We start from the raw sequence: 19439 nt of genomic DNA on the forward strand, positions 1-19439 counted from the left end.
CTCGCTTGATTCGTTTCTTTGCGTTGCTGTTATTCTAATTTATCCAGGACATTTTTCTGCTTATCGAACGGCATGTCACAATTTTTTGGAATATACCAATTTTAACCTGTTTTTCTCCCTACCACAGCAAATTGGTTGAGAAATCTGTCTAGGCATTGAAAAAATTATAAAACTTGAATAGTTCCGGGACATGGTTGGTTAAAACGTATTTTCTGTCGAGAAACGTGATTCGACGGTTGCACTTTATGGTTTTTAAAACCCCCGTGTGATATGCTATGGTTATAAGACGTTGTTCGGATCAGAGCTTACCGTTCAAAGCGAAAAGTTCTGATCGATCAAATAGATACAGCGGACATGGCAGTTTCTCATTCCGCTATGCAAGGCTAAGTTCAGTTCGTAATTGACTACTCGAACTATGCAGTCAACTTCTGATTATAATCAAAACAAGTCATGCGTCTCTTTTTGTTATTTTTACTGTCGGTCCGTCAACAATTGCCAGAGTAAGAAAAACTCTTGAAGCTTCGGCTCTCCGAGCAGAAGATACTTTCGGTACGGGTAGTCGTTCGCCCCGATCGCTCGATGTCCAGTGGACCGAACCGCGAGGACATCTTTTGTTGGCGCGCGCTGGTCAAAACGCGTGCAACAGCTAATGGCCGTGATTGCCTGCAGCCGTGGCCGGCCGATTGTCAAATTATTGATAATCTCGCTAAACCAACAACCAGCTGCGGGTGAGATACACATACGCAGATATACACTTTCTACGCCTGCAGCTTGAGTCGGTTCAACCGCAGACCAAGATTATTACACAGCTCCACGTCTCGGTCGCGGTCGCGGATGGATGTACACATTATAGGTGTACGCGGCATGCCGTAAGTCTATACATATTATTTACTTACAGTCGCTCCGCGTTTGTGTGGGTACACAGCTTAACCAAAAACTCACTCGATTGAACAATGGTCGATCGGTTTCCTCCCGTCCGTACCTTAAGCTCTTTGCCTCAATAATTGGCTATAATAATATAGGTGCACGGACCGAAGTGCACTGAAATCGCCAGTCCTGCAGGGGAACCGGCCGCGTTGCGGTACATGCGCGGATTATCGCTGGTATCCTGCTGTAAGGTATAATATATGCACACCGGACGTGTTGCAGTATCCATTGCACCTCGTTTAGATCACTTGGAACCAATCCCATTGGAAATTATAGAGATTATAAACTCGCATTTATCAATCGGAAGGTCTCGCTGCTTCGCAGAGTCTGGAGTGCCGGTGCCGCTGATATAGGAAGAGCGGTAGGATAGACGGTAAAACACTTTGATTAAAGATCTCTCGTGGTGACAAGTTATGTGTCTAAGAAATTGAACCAATTTCTTGGGTGGTGAACGATAAGCCTGTACGCTTTCTCATCCTCGTCTCGCTGCTGCTGCTGCTGCTGTTCCTCGTGCTGCGAGGCCAAGATCCGTACGCGGCAAGGAGGCGTAGATTAACCAATCAACCGGGCTTTGGTGCCACCGCAGCACAATGGCCACTTTAACGAGTGTTGCCCATAGATATTATATCGGGTAGATCGATCCGTCGTTCGTTTCTATCGGTCATCGGTAGGTAGCCCTTTTTTGTCAATCTCTCATCCAATGCCAGCGGGGGCGATGCCTACGCGCGTAACAACCGGCAGCGTGCGCGAACGAATATCGATTCTCTCGGTGCATCCTCACGCGTCGAAAAATCAGCCGAGCTGCTTTGGTGATGGATCGCGCGTGGAAATCTGACTGTATAATTGTATTACTTTTATAACGAGTTTGTTTGTAATTTTTGAGGGCGTCGCGCGCCTGTTTTACGCGTCAATTTGCTGTTCTTTTGCCGCAAAAACGATAAAGGGAAGCCCCGACCCTCGGTATAATCGGTTGAAAGGAAACGATTGCGTCACGATGATGTCATTAGCAGGCGCCACGCCCCCTACGGCGCTACCCCGTTACGCCGCGTCATCTTTCGATGACTCGCGATCGCTGGTTTCGGTTCCCGATCCTCCTACTCCCCGTTCTCCACAGGGTCCCGCTTCTTCTTAGTTTTTTCGGGAAGGTTATACGTACGCCAACCGCATTAGGCATGGCAAGCAGGTGAACGTATTTACCGGTGAAACAATGTAATTTATCCACCCTAATGGAGTCTAAACCTTCGTAATTATTTCAACCGGATCCCAGGTTTCGGGCAAACGAGAGAAAAAATAAATAACGGAATGGCTCGTCGGCAAACTGTGCAGGGTTGACTGCTCCAAAGACCCTCTAAGTGGTTGCAGGTTACGGATGGCACTTCGCCTCCATTGACCGGTTTCCCCCTTTGCGGCCTCATGATTATTCTCATCTCCGATCGATCCTCGTATCTATTTTTTGGACAATTTGCCGTACGTTAAGGCTCGGCACTGTTTAATAATAAATTTGAACCAAAACTGGAATGGAATATACCTATACTGCTATCGCAAGTCTTACACTTGCTTTCGATAACTTTTTTCTCCAGAATCTGTAACATAGTTTCAAAAGTCTACGTATACAGATACTGTTAGACATTTCATCATTTTGAATTTATCGTTTGATCGACCTATCATATATAGGTATCCACATCCAATTGATAACGACAGCATGTTATAATGCAGGGGAGGTTCGGTTGGGTTAGGTTAGTCATTAGTTTATTACTCGTATAAGACGCGGGATAATCAGATAAAACGTACACGTAGCACACGCCTTGTATGATATACGTATAAGAGAGGATGCGCGGATCGGATATAGGCAATACTGCAATCTAATTGCGCGTAATGAGGGTTATAAAATTCGATTATCCCAACTCCTGTTCTTATCTTTCACCTTCCGTTTAACTCACTGCAGACTACACACTCATGTTTCTGTAACCCGTGCACGCTATGTACTGTAACAGCTATTACACCGTAGCTCGACTCATACTTTATACCGCACACAGTTTCCTCGAACTCAACTGTGATGATGCCAGACTCATGCTCACCCATGAAACCATGGTGGCTCATCCACACGCGCTATGTGTATATCTCTATGTGTCTGCAGTCAATATGTTGCGCAGGGAAAAACCGGCTATCTCCCATATGCTTTTTCGTCCGGGCAACGAAGATGACGGTGATGATGATGAAGAAGAAGAAGGAGGAGAAAAAACAAAGAAAAAGGGGCAGGGGGGAAGTTATTGGGAAGCTACGGGCCGATCGGTGATAATTATAATCGTATATAATTTCTACTCGGTAGCCAGCCTCAATCATCTTGATCAGATTAAAGCGGCATCTGCGGGATCGGGCACAGAGGGATGTCCGAGGCTCGTAGGTTAATCGTGAGATAACGAAGATCGACCCGCGCGGTGCACGATGCCTATGGAATTGACTCGCTGCTGCCGTTGCTGCAAGGATCGTTCACGGTCATCGGCACCGCGATGATAATGATGACGATGACGACGACGACGACGGTCCGCGTGATCAGCTCTTGCGATCTCCGAGATCCGGATTTCTTCTCTCTCTCTCTCGGCACTCGATGCGTGCATGGTCCGTTGGTACCAACCCTGTTGCTACGTGCTACCAAATTCACCCTCGTAGGGAAAAGGGCGCCGAGGATCATAGCGGTAAGATCGGTGGTGGTTACGCCGCGTTTCCATACCGGCGGTATCTGGTTGGTTGCCATTCCAAGCGACATACCCTCCCTCGTCTCTTCTCCCCCTCGCGTTTCTCCCACCCCTGTTAGTCCCCGGAGGGCACGACGAGGCAGGTTAAGAGACGAAGTACCGCAACGTCATGGGCGGTGTTGCGTACGCGTAGGAGCCCAGTGGTTAAGTCGTACGGATGCGGCTCGGATTGGTCGCCGAACAACCGACGGGGAGGACCTGCGCGTTCGCGGGCGGTTACCATCGCGGCTACCAAGAGAGAGGAGGGACACGCTCGTTCGACGGAGAGAAAGGCCGAGGGACGAGGACGAGGGAGAGCGGGACGAGGTGGGGCAAACCGGGTTGCCGATGCGGGAGTCGGGATTCCATCTGCCTCGCAGGCACACCGTTTCACGCAGTCGCAGTGACCGCACCTACCACAACGAACCGTGTACACCTACCTGTAAACACCGGCCGTCGCGCCTCGATCGCGTTACGTTAGAAACCGAAGGCGTTGCGTAATCGAACCCGTGTACTTGCCCGTCCACGATACGGACGTTTCGCGCTACGCGTATTATCATACCTCTGACACTGGGGTGCGGATCACGTAACGATCGAACGATCCGTCCGATGATCCCGCGATCGCGGCCGAACGGTGGTCATCCTTTGCCTATGTGGTTGTACACGCGGTTGTGCGTTGTACCACGGTGTTGTGACAAATATATATATATATATATATATAATACATGCATGTATACACACGTGTATATGAATGTATGTATGTGTAAAGAACTAATATTTAAACAACTGTGTTTGAACTGTCGCTCTTCAACGACCTCACGTTTCCTCACCACCGATTGTGTGTCGTAACCTAACCGAGTGCAATTTAACCTCCCTCACGAGCCCCAATAACACCCGGACAACGCGATCATTAACCACGTCGTCGTTTGTCAAGAGTAATCCTGTCGACGCAGAAGGGTGAGTCATTAATACCGCACGCCTTTGCCGCAATTTCCCGATGACACGCGACGAAGAACAACTTTACGCCGACGATACGAGCCGGGGTGTCGCGATGCAATGGTCAGTGTTCGTACGCGCGCGGATAACACTTACGAATTACGCGGTTCGATCGATGTTATACACACTTACGTCCTGCTGCACACGGGCATGCAACGAACCGATAAACTTTCACTCTATACATCCAGCTTCACCCTTGGTGTATTTATTTATTTATTTATTCTTATTGATTTTTTTGCATCACAAAACACGAATTACGCACGAGACACTCTACGGTGGCTCGGTCGATCTCTCCGATCACGTAGAACTGCGGCGAGGTACAGAAATACTCGAAGCAAAACACTAATTATCCGAGTAATAATCGAGGGGATATAATAAAGCATTCAAGTACATTTCTTGGTCGTGGTGGACGTTGCTGCTGCGCCTCCTTACAGCCAGCCGAGTCTCCGTGATAATTTGATTTTAACGCGCGAATGATCGTGCCGTGTGGTTACCATGCGCTTTACGTACAGCGACGTCATGCCGTCAGAATCGATTGCGAAAGCTCGAGTTGTTTGTCTGGATATAATTATCTACCGATGAAGTATATGTAATACCATGGAGTTGATTGATACCGAGTATGTATAATATACGTATTTTATACTTAATACAAACAAAGCTTGGAAATATTGTTGAAATATTTGAAACGCTGTGCCGTGTCAGATAAATATAATATATATATATATATAATTTAACGGTAATCGTGTTCTTTGCGATAAGCAATCTTAATTGGATATTACTTATATATATGACTACAACATCGAGTATTTATGTTGTATACTTTCCTGTTACACGATGTGTCGCGATTATTTCCTCTTTTCTTTTTCCTCAATGCTTATTGACATTGCGATGGAAAATTGTAAGCGAATCGTATGTATTATATGTTCTATGAAAAGTTGCTTCGAGGACTTTTATCCATCGACTTACCGTTATCCCGTGCCCTTTCAACGGCAATCGCTAATGGACCGACAAAGATGTGGCGCCCGGCGTGCCTAACATTACCTGCAGACCGTCGATGCAGCTGCCATGCACCGAACGAAATCGGAGGCGACCCTGGCAGTGATTCCCGTCATTCCTACGCGACGGATAAATTCCACTGTATCCACGCGTGCACGCGTCGAAGAAATATCGAACGACTGTGGCGACGCGGTCAATTCCGGATTCCGTATTACACGCCCATACATCCCGGTACCGGAATAATTGCATTGTGCATGTGAGCTTGTTCAATAAGCTTTCCGATAAGAGGCGCGTTTACTGCCGTTCGAGGCTGACGTGTTCCAGAGCTCGGTTCACATCGTGTACAAGATTCAATCTATGTAAGAACATACAATTCTGTCACGATTAGATAAGATATGCATTATTGTATACACGAAAAGAGCTGCGGTCGAACGAATCTCCTCGCTCAAAGCTGTGTCAGCACGTGTAAATGTGTTCGAGCCGCAAGGTATGCAAGGGATATTTCATCGGAAACTCACGTTACACGGCACGAGGATAATCTCTTACGAAGCTTCGACCTCATCGGGGCTTGTAAATATACGTACGAGTTTCGTGGAAAGTATACTCAGGGCGAAAAGATTTTGCATCTAATCCGGGGTCGGATGCAGGAATTAAAATTGCAAATAAGAAGTGGTGATAAATGAATTAAAAAAAAATGAATAAATAAATAAATAAATAAAAAACGCCAACGACCGCGGGATCCTTCCTCGAATGACAATCTCTCGGTCGCGGGCGAGCAGATTATTGTATGAGTAACGCGGATGGGCATATATATATACACACACACTCACATATATATATATGTACGCCGTGTCCGGGAGGCAGGGAGGCAGGGAGAGGCGGCTGATAGGGAACTAGTCCTCGGGATCCCCATTAGCGTAATGGGGCAGCGTATATAGTCCCCTTGCGCGGAGTGACGGTCATCTCCGAGTGTACCCTACCTGTTCGGGACCGACCCGGGGTGCCAGGGTCGACTGTACCGTCGCCCGATACCTCGGGCCCAAGGATTATGCCAGCTTTTAATAAGAGGGGATCGGGGCGAACCGAGATAACGACGGTAAATAACTTGTTTATATCTACGGCAGCGCGGACTCAACCTGAAAGCGTACGTTGTACCACCGACAACGCGATGCTCACAGAATTTCATGGTATACCGGTAATTCCGGGCTGCGGGAGAATGTCACTCGACGTTGCGTTCGAGGTTACGTCCTAGTTTTTGAAACGAAAAATGGAAGCTGGGAATCCCTGTGCAAAGTTGACACGCGGTAAGCTTTCCTGCATCTTTGAAAAGATGTTATTCTTTGAGGGAAATGTGAGGACATCGTCGAATCGAAGACGATAGATATGCGATTTTGAGGGAATCATGGCATGACCCAGAATAAGACCCGTTCAAACATAAAACGTGTCTACTAGTTTCGCTCGTTGGTTAAACTTAAGTTTCAAATCAACCGTGTCGTTTTTGTCGTGTAACGTCAATTAATTCGTAGAGATGATACTTCGGATTTGTTGGAATGTCTAAAACTTTTCTACTTTTGATTACACTCAAATTTACATAATGTGTCTTTGCAACGATTGTACCACGACGCAACGAGAGATATTCGAACAAATATTCCATAATCTATACGCGTATGCTAAATAAATCACAGCGTTTATCGATACTTTCTGAAAATTACACCGTTAATTTACTTATCGTTACTTTTACCTGTAGGCGCGGATCTTTACTATGTGAAAAAAATTGAGGAACAGGTTTAAAAATAACGCCAAAGTGGCCTCGCAAGAACCACTTGGAAACGATGAGGACCCTGTGCTAAAGCTCCAGAGGAGAGATGCAGAGGAAAATATACTTATAATCTGGGGTTGAATTACCGGGATTTCAGAAGAGTGCTGGAAGTTCCAGAGAGAAATAAACTAAAAACCAAAAAGAAGCAGGATCGGTGAGTAAGTGGGAGAGAAATCCTGTGGGACTACCAGGTCGTAAATTTTTTTTACACAGTATCCGCCGCTCTGTTATTTGCGGGGGTTGCGGAGATCCACTACCACTCTTTTCGCCACCGGTTCGTATTACACCTATCTACTAGAACGAGACGGAACAACCCTAGCTGGATGTAGCGACCTGCGGTTACCTGGGTGGTAGCTGCCTCCCTTTACCCTTGGACACCATCAGGCCTTACCACTTACCGGCTGCATCGCTTCCGGTCTCTGGGTTTCTGCTCATCGATCCACCGTTTATCTCGCCGAGCAGAAGTCCTCGTGAATTTATACCTGCAGCACTGCGACGCGTTGTTGCACAAGGTCCTCGAGTATCCTGCGAGGAACGAGACAATGACGGGAAAACGACGAGAGCCTTGTGCATTCGCAAGTCCGCTCGAATGACGGTGTAATTTGATCCGACGCGGAACGAGAGTCGCTGCCGGTTTCAATCGAACATGTCAAGCTATAACACCGTCTCTCACTGAAACATAAGGCACCGATAGTCCGTCGAGTGGACAGTTTTGTAAATCGATTTACCAACAATGTAGGAAATCGCGGTGCCTAAGCTTCGTTGGCCGAAGTTTTCAATCGATGCACCATCATTATTTTGATTTCGGGAATTTTGAAAAAATTCCGCACGCCTCGCACTGTCGTCCGAGATAACAACCGGCATCGAATCTTGCTGTCGAAGAATATCACGGTGCGTTACATATTTCCCGAAGCGAAAATGCATACTTGCAGCAGCGTGCATAACTTGGCATAAACTTTAGATAAATCTAGACAGTCCTCGCCCCCGGCGGGGTATAAATTCTAGCGTAACCGTTGGAGCTTTTCCCCGTGGTTGACGCGGGATGCGTGATAATAAACGTGTTGCCGCGAACACCTCACTCCACCCTCCCTTGCGCCTATTTTGTAATTGTGTACTTACGCAATCTTCGCTGTAATATAACGCGGGAAAGGATGGAGGCCAGCTCACGTATTACGGCTGCATAAATATACAATTCACGAGCATCAAAGCGAGAGGGTACCTGCCTAGTCCGTCAGGCATACATGCGATGCAGGGAAAATGATGACGCGGCATTATCATATATAATGCAAGGAACATTAGTAGCTCGTTAAAGATAGGGAAGTTAACAAATGGATGTGTTCCAAATTAGCACCAAGACCACTCACCGTGCTCTGCGCCTGAAGACCACGTGGCGTTAGGACGCACCTACGCGTTACGTACCTACCTTTGCAGTGTGTACCTAACGCACCCTACAGAAATTTCTACCTACGTGTATGTAACTACCTTATTTCCTCCGGAATAGACCTCGTTACCGTACGCGGCGATTTATCAAACCTGCCGGTTACTACCGCCTGATGATATAATGAATTGCAAATTTATTCCAAGGCTATGGTTAAAAGTGTCTTGTCCGCGGCGTTGTAGGTGTACACCCATCACTCCCCTGCCTCAAACGTTCATTGTACTTTCGTACTTGCTTCTATTTTTTGCCCCAAATACGACGAGACAACGATCGCGTTACATCGTGCGTCGAAGCTGATATCGCGCACAGTCTGCCGGATAATTCAAAAAGAAAATACCTGCGCTGGTTATGTTCTCCGAGAGTTTTTCATATTATTAAACATGTTTCTGACGTGCATACGTTACGCATACCGCAGCTTAACCGTCGTTCATTATAGTGGTAAAAATTGAGGAGAATTTATATCTTTAATGTCGTTATTGCGCCGATAAAGTATATGAACCTAGAATATACATCCGTGATTTATGGTTATCGCCAGACGTAAATGTTCCGTACAATGTTGAAGATCAATTATTGTTCGACCACGTCGTCATGTGACGGCTGATAAATGTGAGGTGTGGCTGTGTGTACACAGCGGTACGCACACTCGTAAGCCAAATTCTGTTGTACATATATTATACGTGCGTTCGTATGAAATAATCGCTAATAACGTAGGTATGTCGCGACGGAGGTTGATTACATTTTACGGATGTTTACCGAACAAAAGCCTATTCGCGAGGAGGAAAAAAAGAACGATCAAGGAAAAAGGGGCAAAAAATGGTGACTCTGAAAAAGTGCGCGGCGGTATGATAGTCGGAGAGCGGAGAAACCGGGCAGGGCGTCATGGAATAAATAAAAGCGAAAATCAACACAACCTGCTGCAGGCCTAGGTATAGGTAGGTAGGTACCGTAACGGGGAAAAAAGTTAATTGTTCTTGCCGAGGAGGAGATTTCGGCGCTCGGCAAGAGGGTGCGGCGATGAGAGAAGGTGCTCGCTCTAGCATCTGTAAGTCGAATGGTATACGAATTTTGGCAAAGAAGATAACGCGTAACGCGCTGAAACGGGGCCATTCAAGTACTAGCTAACGCTAAAACAGGGGTTGGCCAATCAGAGAAACCTTGTCGAATGTTACCCTACAGTCGTAGGCGTTTCGGGCAAGCGTTAGCTAGCATAGGAAATTCCAAGTCCGTGCTCAAAGCCGACACGCCTGTTACAAAGCCTGCTTGAGAAAAATAAGAAATTTTCTTCAAGGTGGTAATAATGCGTTAATTGCTCAATAGTAATATCTCAGCAAATATAGTGTTGATTGCATGCATTTAAAACGAATGACAATGTATCGTGTATTTAATAGTCAGTGAATAATGAATCGAATACCGAACACTTTAACGTGTATTGGTAATTAATAATAATTAATATTTAACGAAGCAGGGGTAATTGACTACAAGTGGCATTTTTGCCATTCCCAGGTAATGAATCGATTTTTCAATCATTTATCGAAAAGTATTAGTTAACGTTGAAAAAGAGCAGTTGGGCAAAACAAACTAACTTTACCAACCGTTAACACTGGGAGTGGGATGCAAACATTTGCAAAAAATGAGTTAGCTAATACTCGAATGGACTCAAGTCACCGGAAGCAAGAACCTGCCGATGAAGACCGAAACTTCCTCTCTTTCTCTCTCTCTCTCTCTCTCTCTCTCTCTCTCTCTCTCTCTCTCTCTCTCTCTCTCTCTCAATCTCTCTCTCAATTTGTTCACGTGTTTCAGGCATTATACTGCAGCCATTCTTCCTGTGACAATTACATTATTCCTCGTTTTAAAGATCATTATATATTTGCCGGAAACGAGACCGGGCAGAGGCCCGGCAACACCTGCTGCTGCAAGTGCGTAAGCTGTTCAGCTGGGCAAGGCACCGGGTGCTTAAGTCAAGTTGCCCCCGCGGCTCGCGTTGTTTCTACGGGCAAAAGTACTTTGAATTCCACTTAACAGCATGGTATAAACTACCCTCTCATTTCCTAAGTAGTCGGCCATTAATTATCCACCTCGTCTCTATACCCGCTCCGCCTCGTGGCATCTTCTATAACTCTCTTCGTTCCTTTTTAACATATCTATTAATTACCCTTCGAGTGAGGAAAAAGCTACCCCGGTTATTAGCTCTTTCAGCTATTCCAATGGTGGGACGTTACGGTATATATTATATGTGTATGTAAATATTCTTGGCGCCCGCACATCCGTTCCGATCGCACTCGTTCTTTCCTCGGTCGTTTTTTCCTGCGATGTACATTATAACGGTTTGAATCAAGACTCGTCGATTCTAACCCATGCATGAAATCCGGCTTTTTAAACTGCCTTGCGGCGGCCCGCATTACGGCGTTCATGACTACCTTATATCTCCACATCCGCACCGTTAACAACTTTTACACAGTACACACGTTAACGTCGAGTTGTCCGGCCACAGGATATGACTCGATACTCCTGCAACAGCTCGCTTGAGACCTCAATTTACCTTGAGCAGCTGCACATGCCTTCGGCACGAAGAAAGTAATGGGGATCCTCTACTTTATGCATTCATTTATCATCTTATACAACCATTCGATTCCAGTTGCACATCATCACCACTCTTCGTGTAGTTTTTTTCAAGAATCCTCGCGTATAATCGACCGTCAAATAGAACATTCAACAGTGCATTTCGGTAAGTCGGTCTGGCCCAGTGAAGTTTGCGCCTTTTCTAACGAGCAGTAGCTCGGGTGAGCGTGCAGGTGATTTGGTCTCGTGGTGGCAGCTAGTCGTTATCTCGATGTCGGGGCTTCCAGTTAATGGCAAACCTCTCGTCGTCGCCGGGCTAACAGCGTCAGTCTCTCGATGCACGAGAGATTCCTACGGGCCCCAGAGAATTTTTGCTGGAACATCAAAATGGGTCTCTGTACCATACCCTGGACGATCCGAAGGCCTGGTCCAACCTAGTCGGTCCGGTATCGCGTTATCGATCGTGACCATTTGCCATCTTCTCGGTACATGAAGAGGCAGATAAAACACACCGTCTAACCCTCGAGAGAATTGTGTGTTCCTCATTGCGCAGGTAGTAGTACATTGTACCCAAAGTCACGGTTGACACGTTCTGTGCCACGAGTACAGGTGCGGAGAAGCCTCCGTTTCGACAACCTGCAGACCCGCTCGTTTCTTACTCACCTGGGGGCATCGGAGACGCGGAGAAGGCAGGTAGGGAGGCAGGTAGGAAGGTATTGTCAGCGTGCGACGACTTCATTTCGGACTCGGCAGGGAAAAAAACTGGGTCTGACGGCCGCGACTCGCTACTATTAAACGAAGATCAAGACGGACCTAACGCCGAGAATTAGCGATTATCATCCAGCGGTAAAATCCTTCCCTCACTTCCGTTGTCACGCTACTGTGATGTTGTACACCAGGTAGACTTTGGTCAAAATTCTCTCGAGATGCACCCGCGGTCTTTGAGCTAACAAATCGCATTAACGCCGAGGTACGAAATTTACCGTTAAACCGAGTATAAGGTCCCTGTACTACGCGGAGTACAGTTTTTTAAACCACCACTTGCATGGTTGGAAAAACTTTGTAGTAGCAGTACTATATTGACCATAGACCAAGTTTCGCGAGTAAAGTTTACTGTATTTTTTTTCTCCTATTGTCACGACGCTCGTAGCTGGTAGCGAAGAACGGCACGAGGTGATTGTCGAGTATCCGTAGGTATAGCTACTCCGAGGGAGACGATTAAATAAACCCAAGATAACGGCATTATTCCATTGTACCTACTCTCGTGCAATTAACAGACGGTGGTAATTATTCTCGAAGTGCACGTCGAAGATAACAACATAGGTATACCTACATTAAATGTATTCAATGGAAGGAAATTGTTGATCGATTTTCAATTACCGGGACACCAAAGTGGGTTTGACTCTTGTAATTACCGCAAGATTGGTGGAAAAAATTAAAAATTCCGTGTAATTCTGTCTTCTTCTAAATTACAAGGCGAATTCGCAAATTTCGTTCTCGGAATGACTTCGTGCAAGGAAAATCGCAACAGAGACGTAAAACGCAACGCGGTTCCTTGTAAGGTCGCGGGAGGATTCGGCGGTTGGCCAAGTCACAGCTGCGCTCGCTCGAGTTCCTCACCGCAGTCGAATCCGCGAATCTCGAACCTCCGCACATTCGCGCGCGTATGCACGTTGCACGCAGGTACACGAAATATGTACGTTTGCGCGCGTCGTCGGTACGAAATGAGTCGCCGGCTGCGGTATAGCGGAATTCCTTTATTCGTTGATGGAGTTTTTGCGCGGAGAGGAGGCGAAATTCTTTGCAGTTCGTTACCGCGAAACCTCCCCGCACCTGACGAACTCTCGGACGCCTTGTCGCGGCTACCCGGAATTGACTCTTTCTCCAGCTATTGTAGGTATACTGCCATGCCGCCGCAAATGCCCGATCCTTGCCGTAAGGTCCGACATCTCAAGCTCCCGGTCCTCGGCAAGAAAAGGAGCCGCTCGCTCATCGAAGACACGTTAAACGAATTAGACAGGAGAATGCGACCGCTCGATGGATTGCCTCGGACTACCTCCTGCCTCGTCTTGCCGAACGATCGTTCTTCTTGAATTAGAAATACGCGCTTGACGAACACCGCGGTGTAAAAAATCGATTCGACGGATCGCTGCCGCGGCACGTTGCGTAGACTGATAAATCTGCAGAGTAATTGGCACTCTTTCGTTTATTGTGAAAAGAAATACATATATATCGTGGATATTCGTACCGCATTCGTCGAAAAAATTTTTCATGGAAACTTGGAACGGCTGGTTGTCGCGTCCGCGAGGACAACCTCGACCTCGTCCTCTTCTAAATACGAGGTCTCCTCTTCACGCCTGCGGTTGTATACCGTAAAATGACGAGGGAATGACTCTTTGCCGCGAGGTATCGCGACAAATGTCACGCCTGTCGGCGTCGTCTTTCTAATGGGACTTAATTGTGACCCGGTATAATTTTGTTCGCTTTAAGGGCGCGCTTGACGAATCACACGTCGCGGGTTGTAATACGCCTTTACCTAAACTGTTGCGTACCTGCCGAATGCCGGTGGCTCGGTTATTTCACGTGTAGTTCCGCGGTTGAGATAAGCGCGTACACAGATATACACGTAGGTAGAATACCTGCCGAGCCACCGTGCTTACGGAAATTGAATAATAATTGCCGCTGCTGCTCGCTCGCTCGTCGCTACCGTACGTGTTATACCTGTTTATGCCTTATACCTGCTATACCTGCAGCAGCTACGACGGGGTGAAAGTCCGTGTAGAACACACGCTCGATCTACGTATCGCGATGAGCGAGTTGCGAAGACCACATCCATTCACATCTGTTATACGAACGTACACGTATCATCATCATCATCATTTAATAAGCCGTCCGCGGACCCGCGCTTTTCCCGCCCCGAGTCGTTTCTATCCTGCGCGATCTCTTTTAAATTAGGATCACTACGGGGAGATAAAAATTCGAAACAATGGGTTGTAATTGTTGCCTCGGGTACGCTGCCTTTTTCATCATTATTTTATCATCCTTTCCTGTATTAGACTCGTCCCCGTCCGTCTAGCATCTTGCCCTCCATTCTCTGTTGAATATTGACGATTGAATTTATACGAATTCACGACTCGCTGTGAAAATATCAATTATTCGCGGGCGATGTGGTTAATTTTTTTTTTTTTTTCACATAAATAAAATTTATTCAGTCATTATTCTATTATGTGATACTCAACAAGTGTTCGGATAAATTTAGCAAGCGAAACGTATCCTGTAATTATCAAGTGATCAAAGATAATTGAAAGTGGTTTTGTGAAATATAATCTGCTAAAATCGTGGTATTTGGTATCTCGTATTTTACCGGCCGAATCCCGATGCAGTTAATCATCATCGCTGGTCTCGGTTGTAAAAATGTTCAACCTACGTGGTGTACCTATACACGCGTAATGTGAAATGAATTAAAATGGTATTTTTATTAATCATAAAACGATCAGCTACGCTAATAGCCGACATCCGTTGCCTCGTACCTTATACTCTGCCGCTGTATATCCGACTTGTTTGTTTGCGCGTCATACCCGCAGGTCTGATTGTGAGAGGGGATAGGAAGACAGCGAAGCAAACTCGCGAGTGAGTCGCCTGCGGGGTTCTCTGCCATGCCGCCTCGATCCAGAGAATAATTACGCAAGCTGGGATCCGGCAAACTTCTCCAGTCCTCGTTTTTCACCTTTGGGATCGATGTTGCGGGCATGACGTATCGTTTATAGGGAGAAACAGTGGAAAATATAGGGGTTCATCTGCGATATTGAAAGACACCTGTGTTTCATTGAAAAATTGGACATTCTGCCATTCGAGTATCGATCAAAATTGCAGTTCAATACTTTTCACGGTAATGAAAAAAAAAAATGCCAAATTTTACCAATATCCAACCACCGGTAGGCCTACACGTACTAGCCAACTACATGAGAGTATACGCACAGCTGCAACGCTCGCTTAATTAACCTGCGTGCTACGTGCGCGCGTGATGCGCGGATCGAAGAAGACACGTACGTATCAATTATTATCAATTATATAACGAATTGCAAAGCGTGTAAAAAACGTAATTATACTTCATAAATCAGCCGCGTCGTTCGCCGCTGGCTACCGAGCTTCTGCACTGCTGCAGGCCGTGCAGCGGCTGCACGTTGCTACGGCAAACGAGGAACTCCATCGGCATCGTGGAAGTTGGTCGCAATAGGGATGTCGCCGATCGGGGTGAAATGAAAATGCGTTCATTCTTTGGAAGAAGTAAATCTCAAACTATGTTTCAAGCAGGTATACAGGCATGGGTAATTGCATTCCGCACAATCCGCCTGATTCGATGTAGGTATCGTTTTGAATGAATGTTATACTCGCGTTCAAAGACTCGAAAGAAAAATAATTATATAATCTCACAAGGTTTGCATACGTCGTATAACGAGTTCGTTTAATTTCTAGTACAGCAAAAACGTCTTGTCATATTCTCGGCTGTATACGAACACTTCGAGATTCTGTAATAAATAATCCCAGTTTTTTGCAAAAATAATCGAACAGGTTATTAACGAAGGCTGACTGACAATGAGTTAATTGAGCCGCGGCAAAATAACGCTTACGATTAGTAATGTACATTGTACAACGCGGTTTATTGCGCATGCGGAATCAACGACGGTAAATAATAGAAACGCATGTGATTCCGTCGTTGAGCAGGTACAGGCGCACACACCTTACACCGGGGTAATTTAATAATTAATAGTGACATTGTAGGTAATTACCTGCCGTGGATAATTGCGATTGTGCCAGAAGCCATCGTTCGGTGCGGAACAAGAAAACCTGACAATATTAATATCGCCGCCTCGCATATCACGCCTGCGTGTATCGCGCATAAAGTGCCTCGTATACCCGCCTATTCTCATTCTGTTAATTATACCGCTACGTGTTCAACGGCGCGCGTCAGTTCCATCCCTAATATCGGGGAAATTCTCGGATGGTCCGTGAAAATTTTTAGTCATTAAATTTGACCGCGCGAGTTTGTTGGCCGCGAAGTACGATAAATGACAATATCTCCTCATCGTTGGATAGAAAGTTTCCAATCGTTCCATAAACTTGGACACGGGGCAGGAGTAATTAATGCACGGTCTGTTACGTGCCGCTGCTCCGTCGTCTATCCCCACGCAGATCGAGATCAAAATATGCAAACCACGTATCTAATCACTATTTATTGATTGGATTATAGCCAGTCGTTACTGTGGAGAATTAGGGAACTCCCAATCTCCCAGTTTTTATGTCAGATTCGGAGGCGTGCTCGTAGGAAGCATGCCAGGCTTTATTCAATTATGAAAAAACATTCTCGAGAAATATATAGAGGGATAAAAATGTTCAAATCGACTATCCAATCTGTTCCTCGTTAACTTTATAAAAGTCTTTCGATTCTTTTAGACTATTTATAATATTCAATTCTACATTTTTTTTCTTTCCTGTTTACAAAATAAACGCATGTAATATAACCGACTCTCGTATTCGATTCATTGAATTGCATAATGCAATGACCGCGGACTGTAAAATCTCGGAAATTTCTCGTGTCAGGTAAGATGGACATTTGTGATTGGTTTTAGCCAGAGAAAAGGTCTTCCAACAAGAGTTGTAGATATTGTAGGTACCTGTAGCATAGGCGCAAGAACCCGCAAGCGTTTGCGCTCGTTGCGCACCTATTATAACGTACGTCGTAAATAAGGAGGCGAGGCTAGCTGTAGTATCGTTTAACCAAGGAGGAATTAAACATGCGTCAATTATTGTACCATAAACATGAAAATTATCGCGGCATAATAAACTAATTAACCGACTGATTGCGGTTGGATGTTATACCAGTGGTATTTTACAGGTAATATACAAACGCGTGGCGGTGCGTGTGTGCGACGTTCGCGGGTTCGCGTTTATTAGATCCGGTCTTTTTTTTTGTTACTGAAAAGATACCGTGTACGATAGGCTCGTACGTGGCCCACCTAAATGCCCAATGGATTTGTCCTCACATGACGCGCTAATGGAACGTATTAATTACCGGCGAAAAAAAGATAGACACAAATATACGCGCCGGTAAGAAATCCCGGCTCCCAGCCTCCGGGGAAAAAAACTCAGCGATATTGTATTCACAAGTAATACATGCGATGTAATGTAATCGGCGTACTTTCGAATCATACTTGCAAATGGTATTGTATTATATACGAGGCGCAAAAGCAAGCAGGCAGGCTGCGTGTCGTGTCGATACAGCACACTGTGTATAACACATCGGACCTCTCCACCGTCACGTGCAAACTCTGAGGCACAGTCCGCGATGCTTATCCAAGTAATTGAGTAATCGACCCGGGCAGTCGAGTGTAATTGGACGTTGATTATACCCGCCGTAATACACCTACCGACGCTTTACATGTTTCGTGGCGAACAAGACCCGAGGGCCAAGAGGCGGGAGTCGAGAATCAGGGACTCGCGGATGTCGTACATGGAAATCGAAGCCAAGCCGGTATCCCGCTGCTTACCGGACGCGAGTCTGCCGCGGCAGTGTCGTGGAAACTGACGAAAGTCATTCCTGGGTGCGAAGAGTCGCGGGAATCGGAACCAAGTCGCGACGACGAATTCAAATCCGACACCCACGGACGATGTTGAATTAGAAATTGACACGGCGCGGAATACCTTCAACAGCTGTACGGACAAATTAACGTTATCCGTGGTGCGCGTCGTTATTAAGTGTACAAGGCGCGGTGGGGGGCGTTTTATTTTACATTTTATTTCACCTTTACGATCCGTTGATTGCCTCGTTATTGCCGGAGAAAGTATAACCAGCCGTAATGACGGACAGACCAATTAAAACACAACCGTGCATGGTTGCCGGCTCCGTATCACTCGGCGGCCTCTCATCTCCGTCACTTCCCAACGCGATCTTACGTCCGTGAGGTCCGTGGGTGTCGCGATGCGCAAGGTACACAACCACGAGCGAATACGAGCGAATACGAGCGAATACGAGCGAATACGATTTGCGCAGAGTAGAATATCACGGAATTTCGTGACGTATTCAATTATCTCTGTCGGGCCCCGCGTGCACCTGGGGGTCCTTTCACCGACCTTGTTGCCCCTTGAATAACGCCTGTCAGACTTTCCGTTCGTATACAAGCTAATTTCATACAATGTTGTTGGCGTATCTTACCTACGCGCTTGGCTCGAATTCGTTTTGGATATTATTCTTGACTTGTAATACATCTCGACAGGTATTTCACGAGTCGGGCAACGTCTGCCGAGTCACGCACGCAGCTTTTAAACGAGAATCCAAAGATCGACTTCTCACGATCGTTTGAACATTCGGAATTCAAAACTTGTGCCACGTGTTCTCGAGACTTTGTCCTTAACTCGATATGTTCTGGCGAAATGGGGATCTTGACATTGGACAACTTATACTTGTACGTGGTATCGCGTATCGGAATTGAACGACAGATTCTGTTCAGAGCGGCGACGTATGCACTCGCTTCTTGACTGAAATATCGTTCGTTCAATTTTCAATTTACGACAAGTGTAATTATCCCCTCTACGCATACACAAGAGGTATAAGGGTACTCTTTTGTTTCCTTCTTCCAAATATCGTTTCGTCTCCGTTGTATCCCCTTTTATTTCATTTTTTAAATCAACCTTTCTGCGAGACGCTTCGTGCGGCTCGAGTCCCAACGCAGAGACAGCTTTAGGGAGATTGCGGTTAGGCTGTGGTACGGTTATACCGAAGATCGGAGAGGCCGGTTTATGGCGTTCGAGCCCCGGAGCTGACTGTTTTGCTCCGGAAACCAGACCACAAATTTTCCAGCGTGTTCCGGGAATCAATTATGATAATTCTACGCTCACGAAACGGTAATGAGGTTAATGGTCCCTCTCCGCCGCCCATTGCAGGCTAGGAGGCATCCACTCGACAATGAAT

At 46.2% G+C, this 19439-nt stretch overlaps 1 protein-coding gene across 5 annotated transcripts in view; it reads left to right on the forward strand.

Annotated features, from left to right (window-relative positions):
- The window catches only part of LOC124211272 (homeobox protein aristaless), a 62810-nt gene that overhangs the window by 27492 nt on the left and 15879 nt on the right, over nucleotides 1-19439 (forward strand). The window contains exon 1 of one of the 5 annotated variants that reach the window (XM_069133205.1): nucleotides 4023-4619. The exons of 2 other annotated variants lie outside the window; for them this stretch is intronic. Coding sequence is in view for 2 of the 3 variants with exons in the window: in XM_069133202.1 (XP_068989303.1) it covers nucleotides 19348-19372 (25 nt within the window). In the remaining variant the exon portion in view is untranslated. Of the gene's footprint in view, nucleotides 1-4022; nucleotides 4620-14868; nucleotides 15517-17355; nucleotides 19373-19439 lie in introns of those variants that run through there. 2 more of the 5 variants (XM_069133203.1, XM_069133202.1) reach the window with 2 other exon arrangements.

Source organism: Neodiprion pinetum, chromosome 2 (assembly GCF_021155775.2).
Source record: "Neodiprion pinetum isolate iyNeoPine1 chromosome 2, iyNeoPine1.2, whole genome shotgun sequence".
Taxonomy (NCBI): Eukaryota; Metazoa; Arthropoda; class Insecta; order Hymenoptera; family Diprionidae; genus Neodiprion; species Neodiprion pinetum.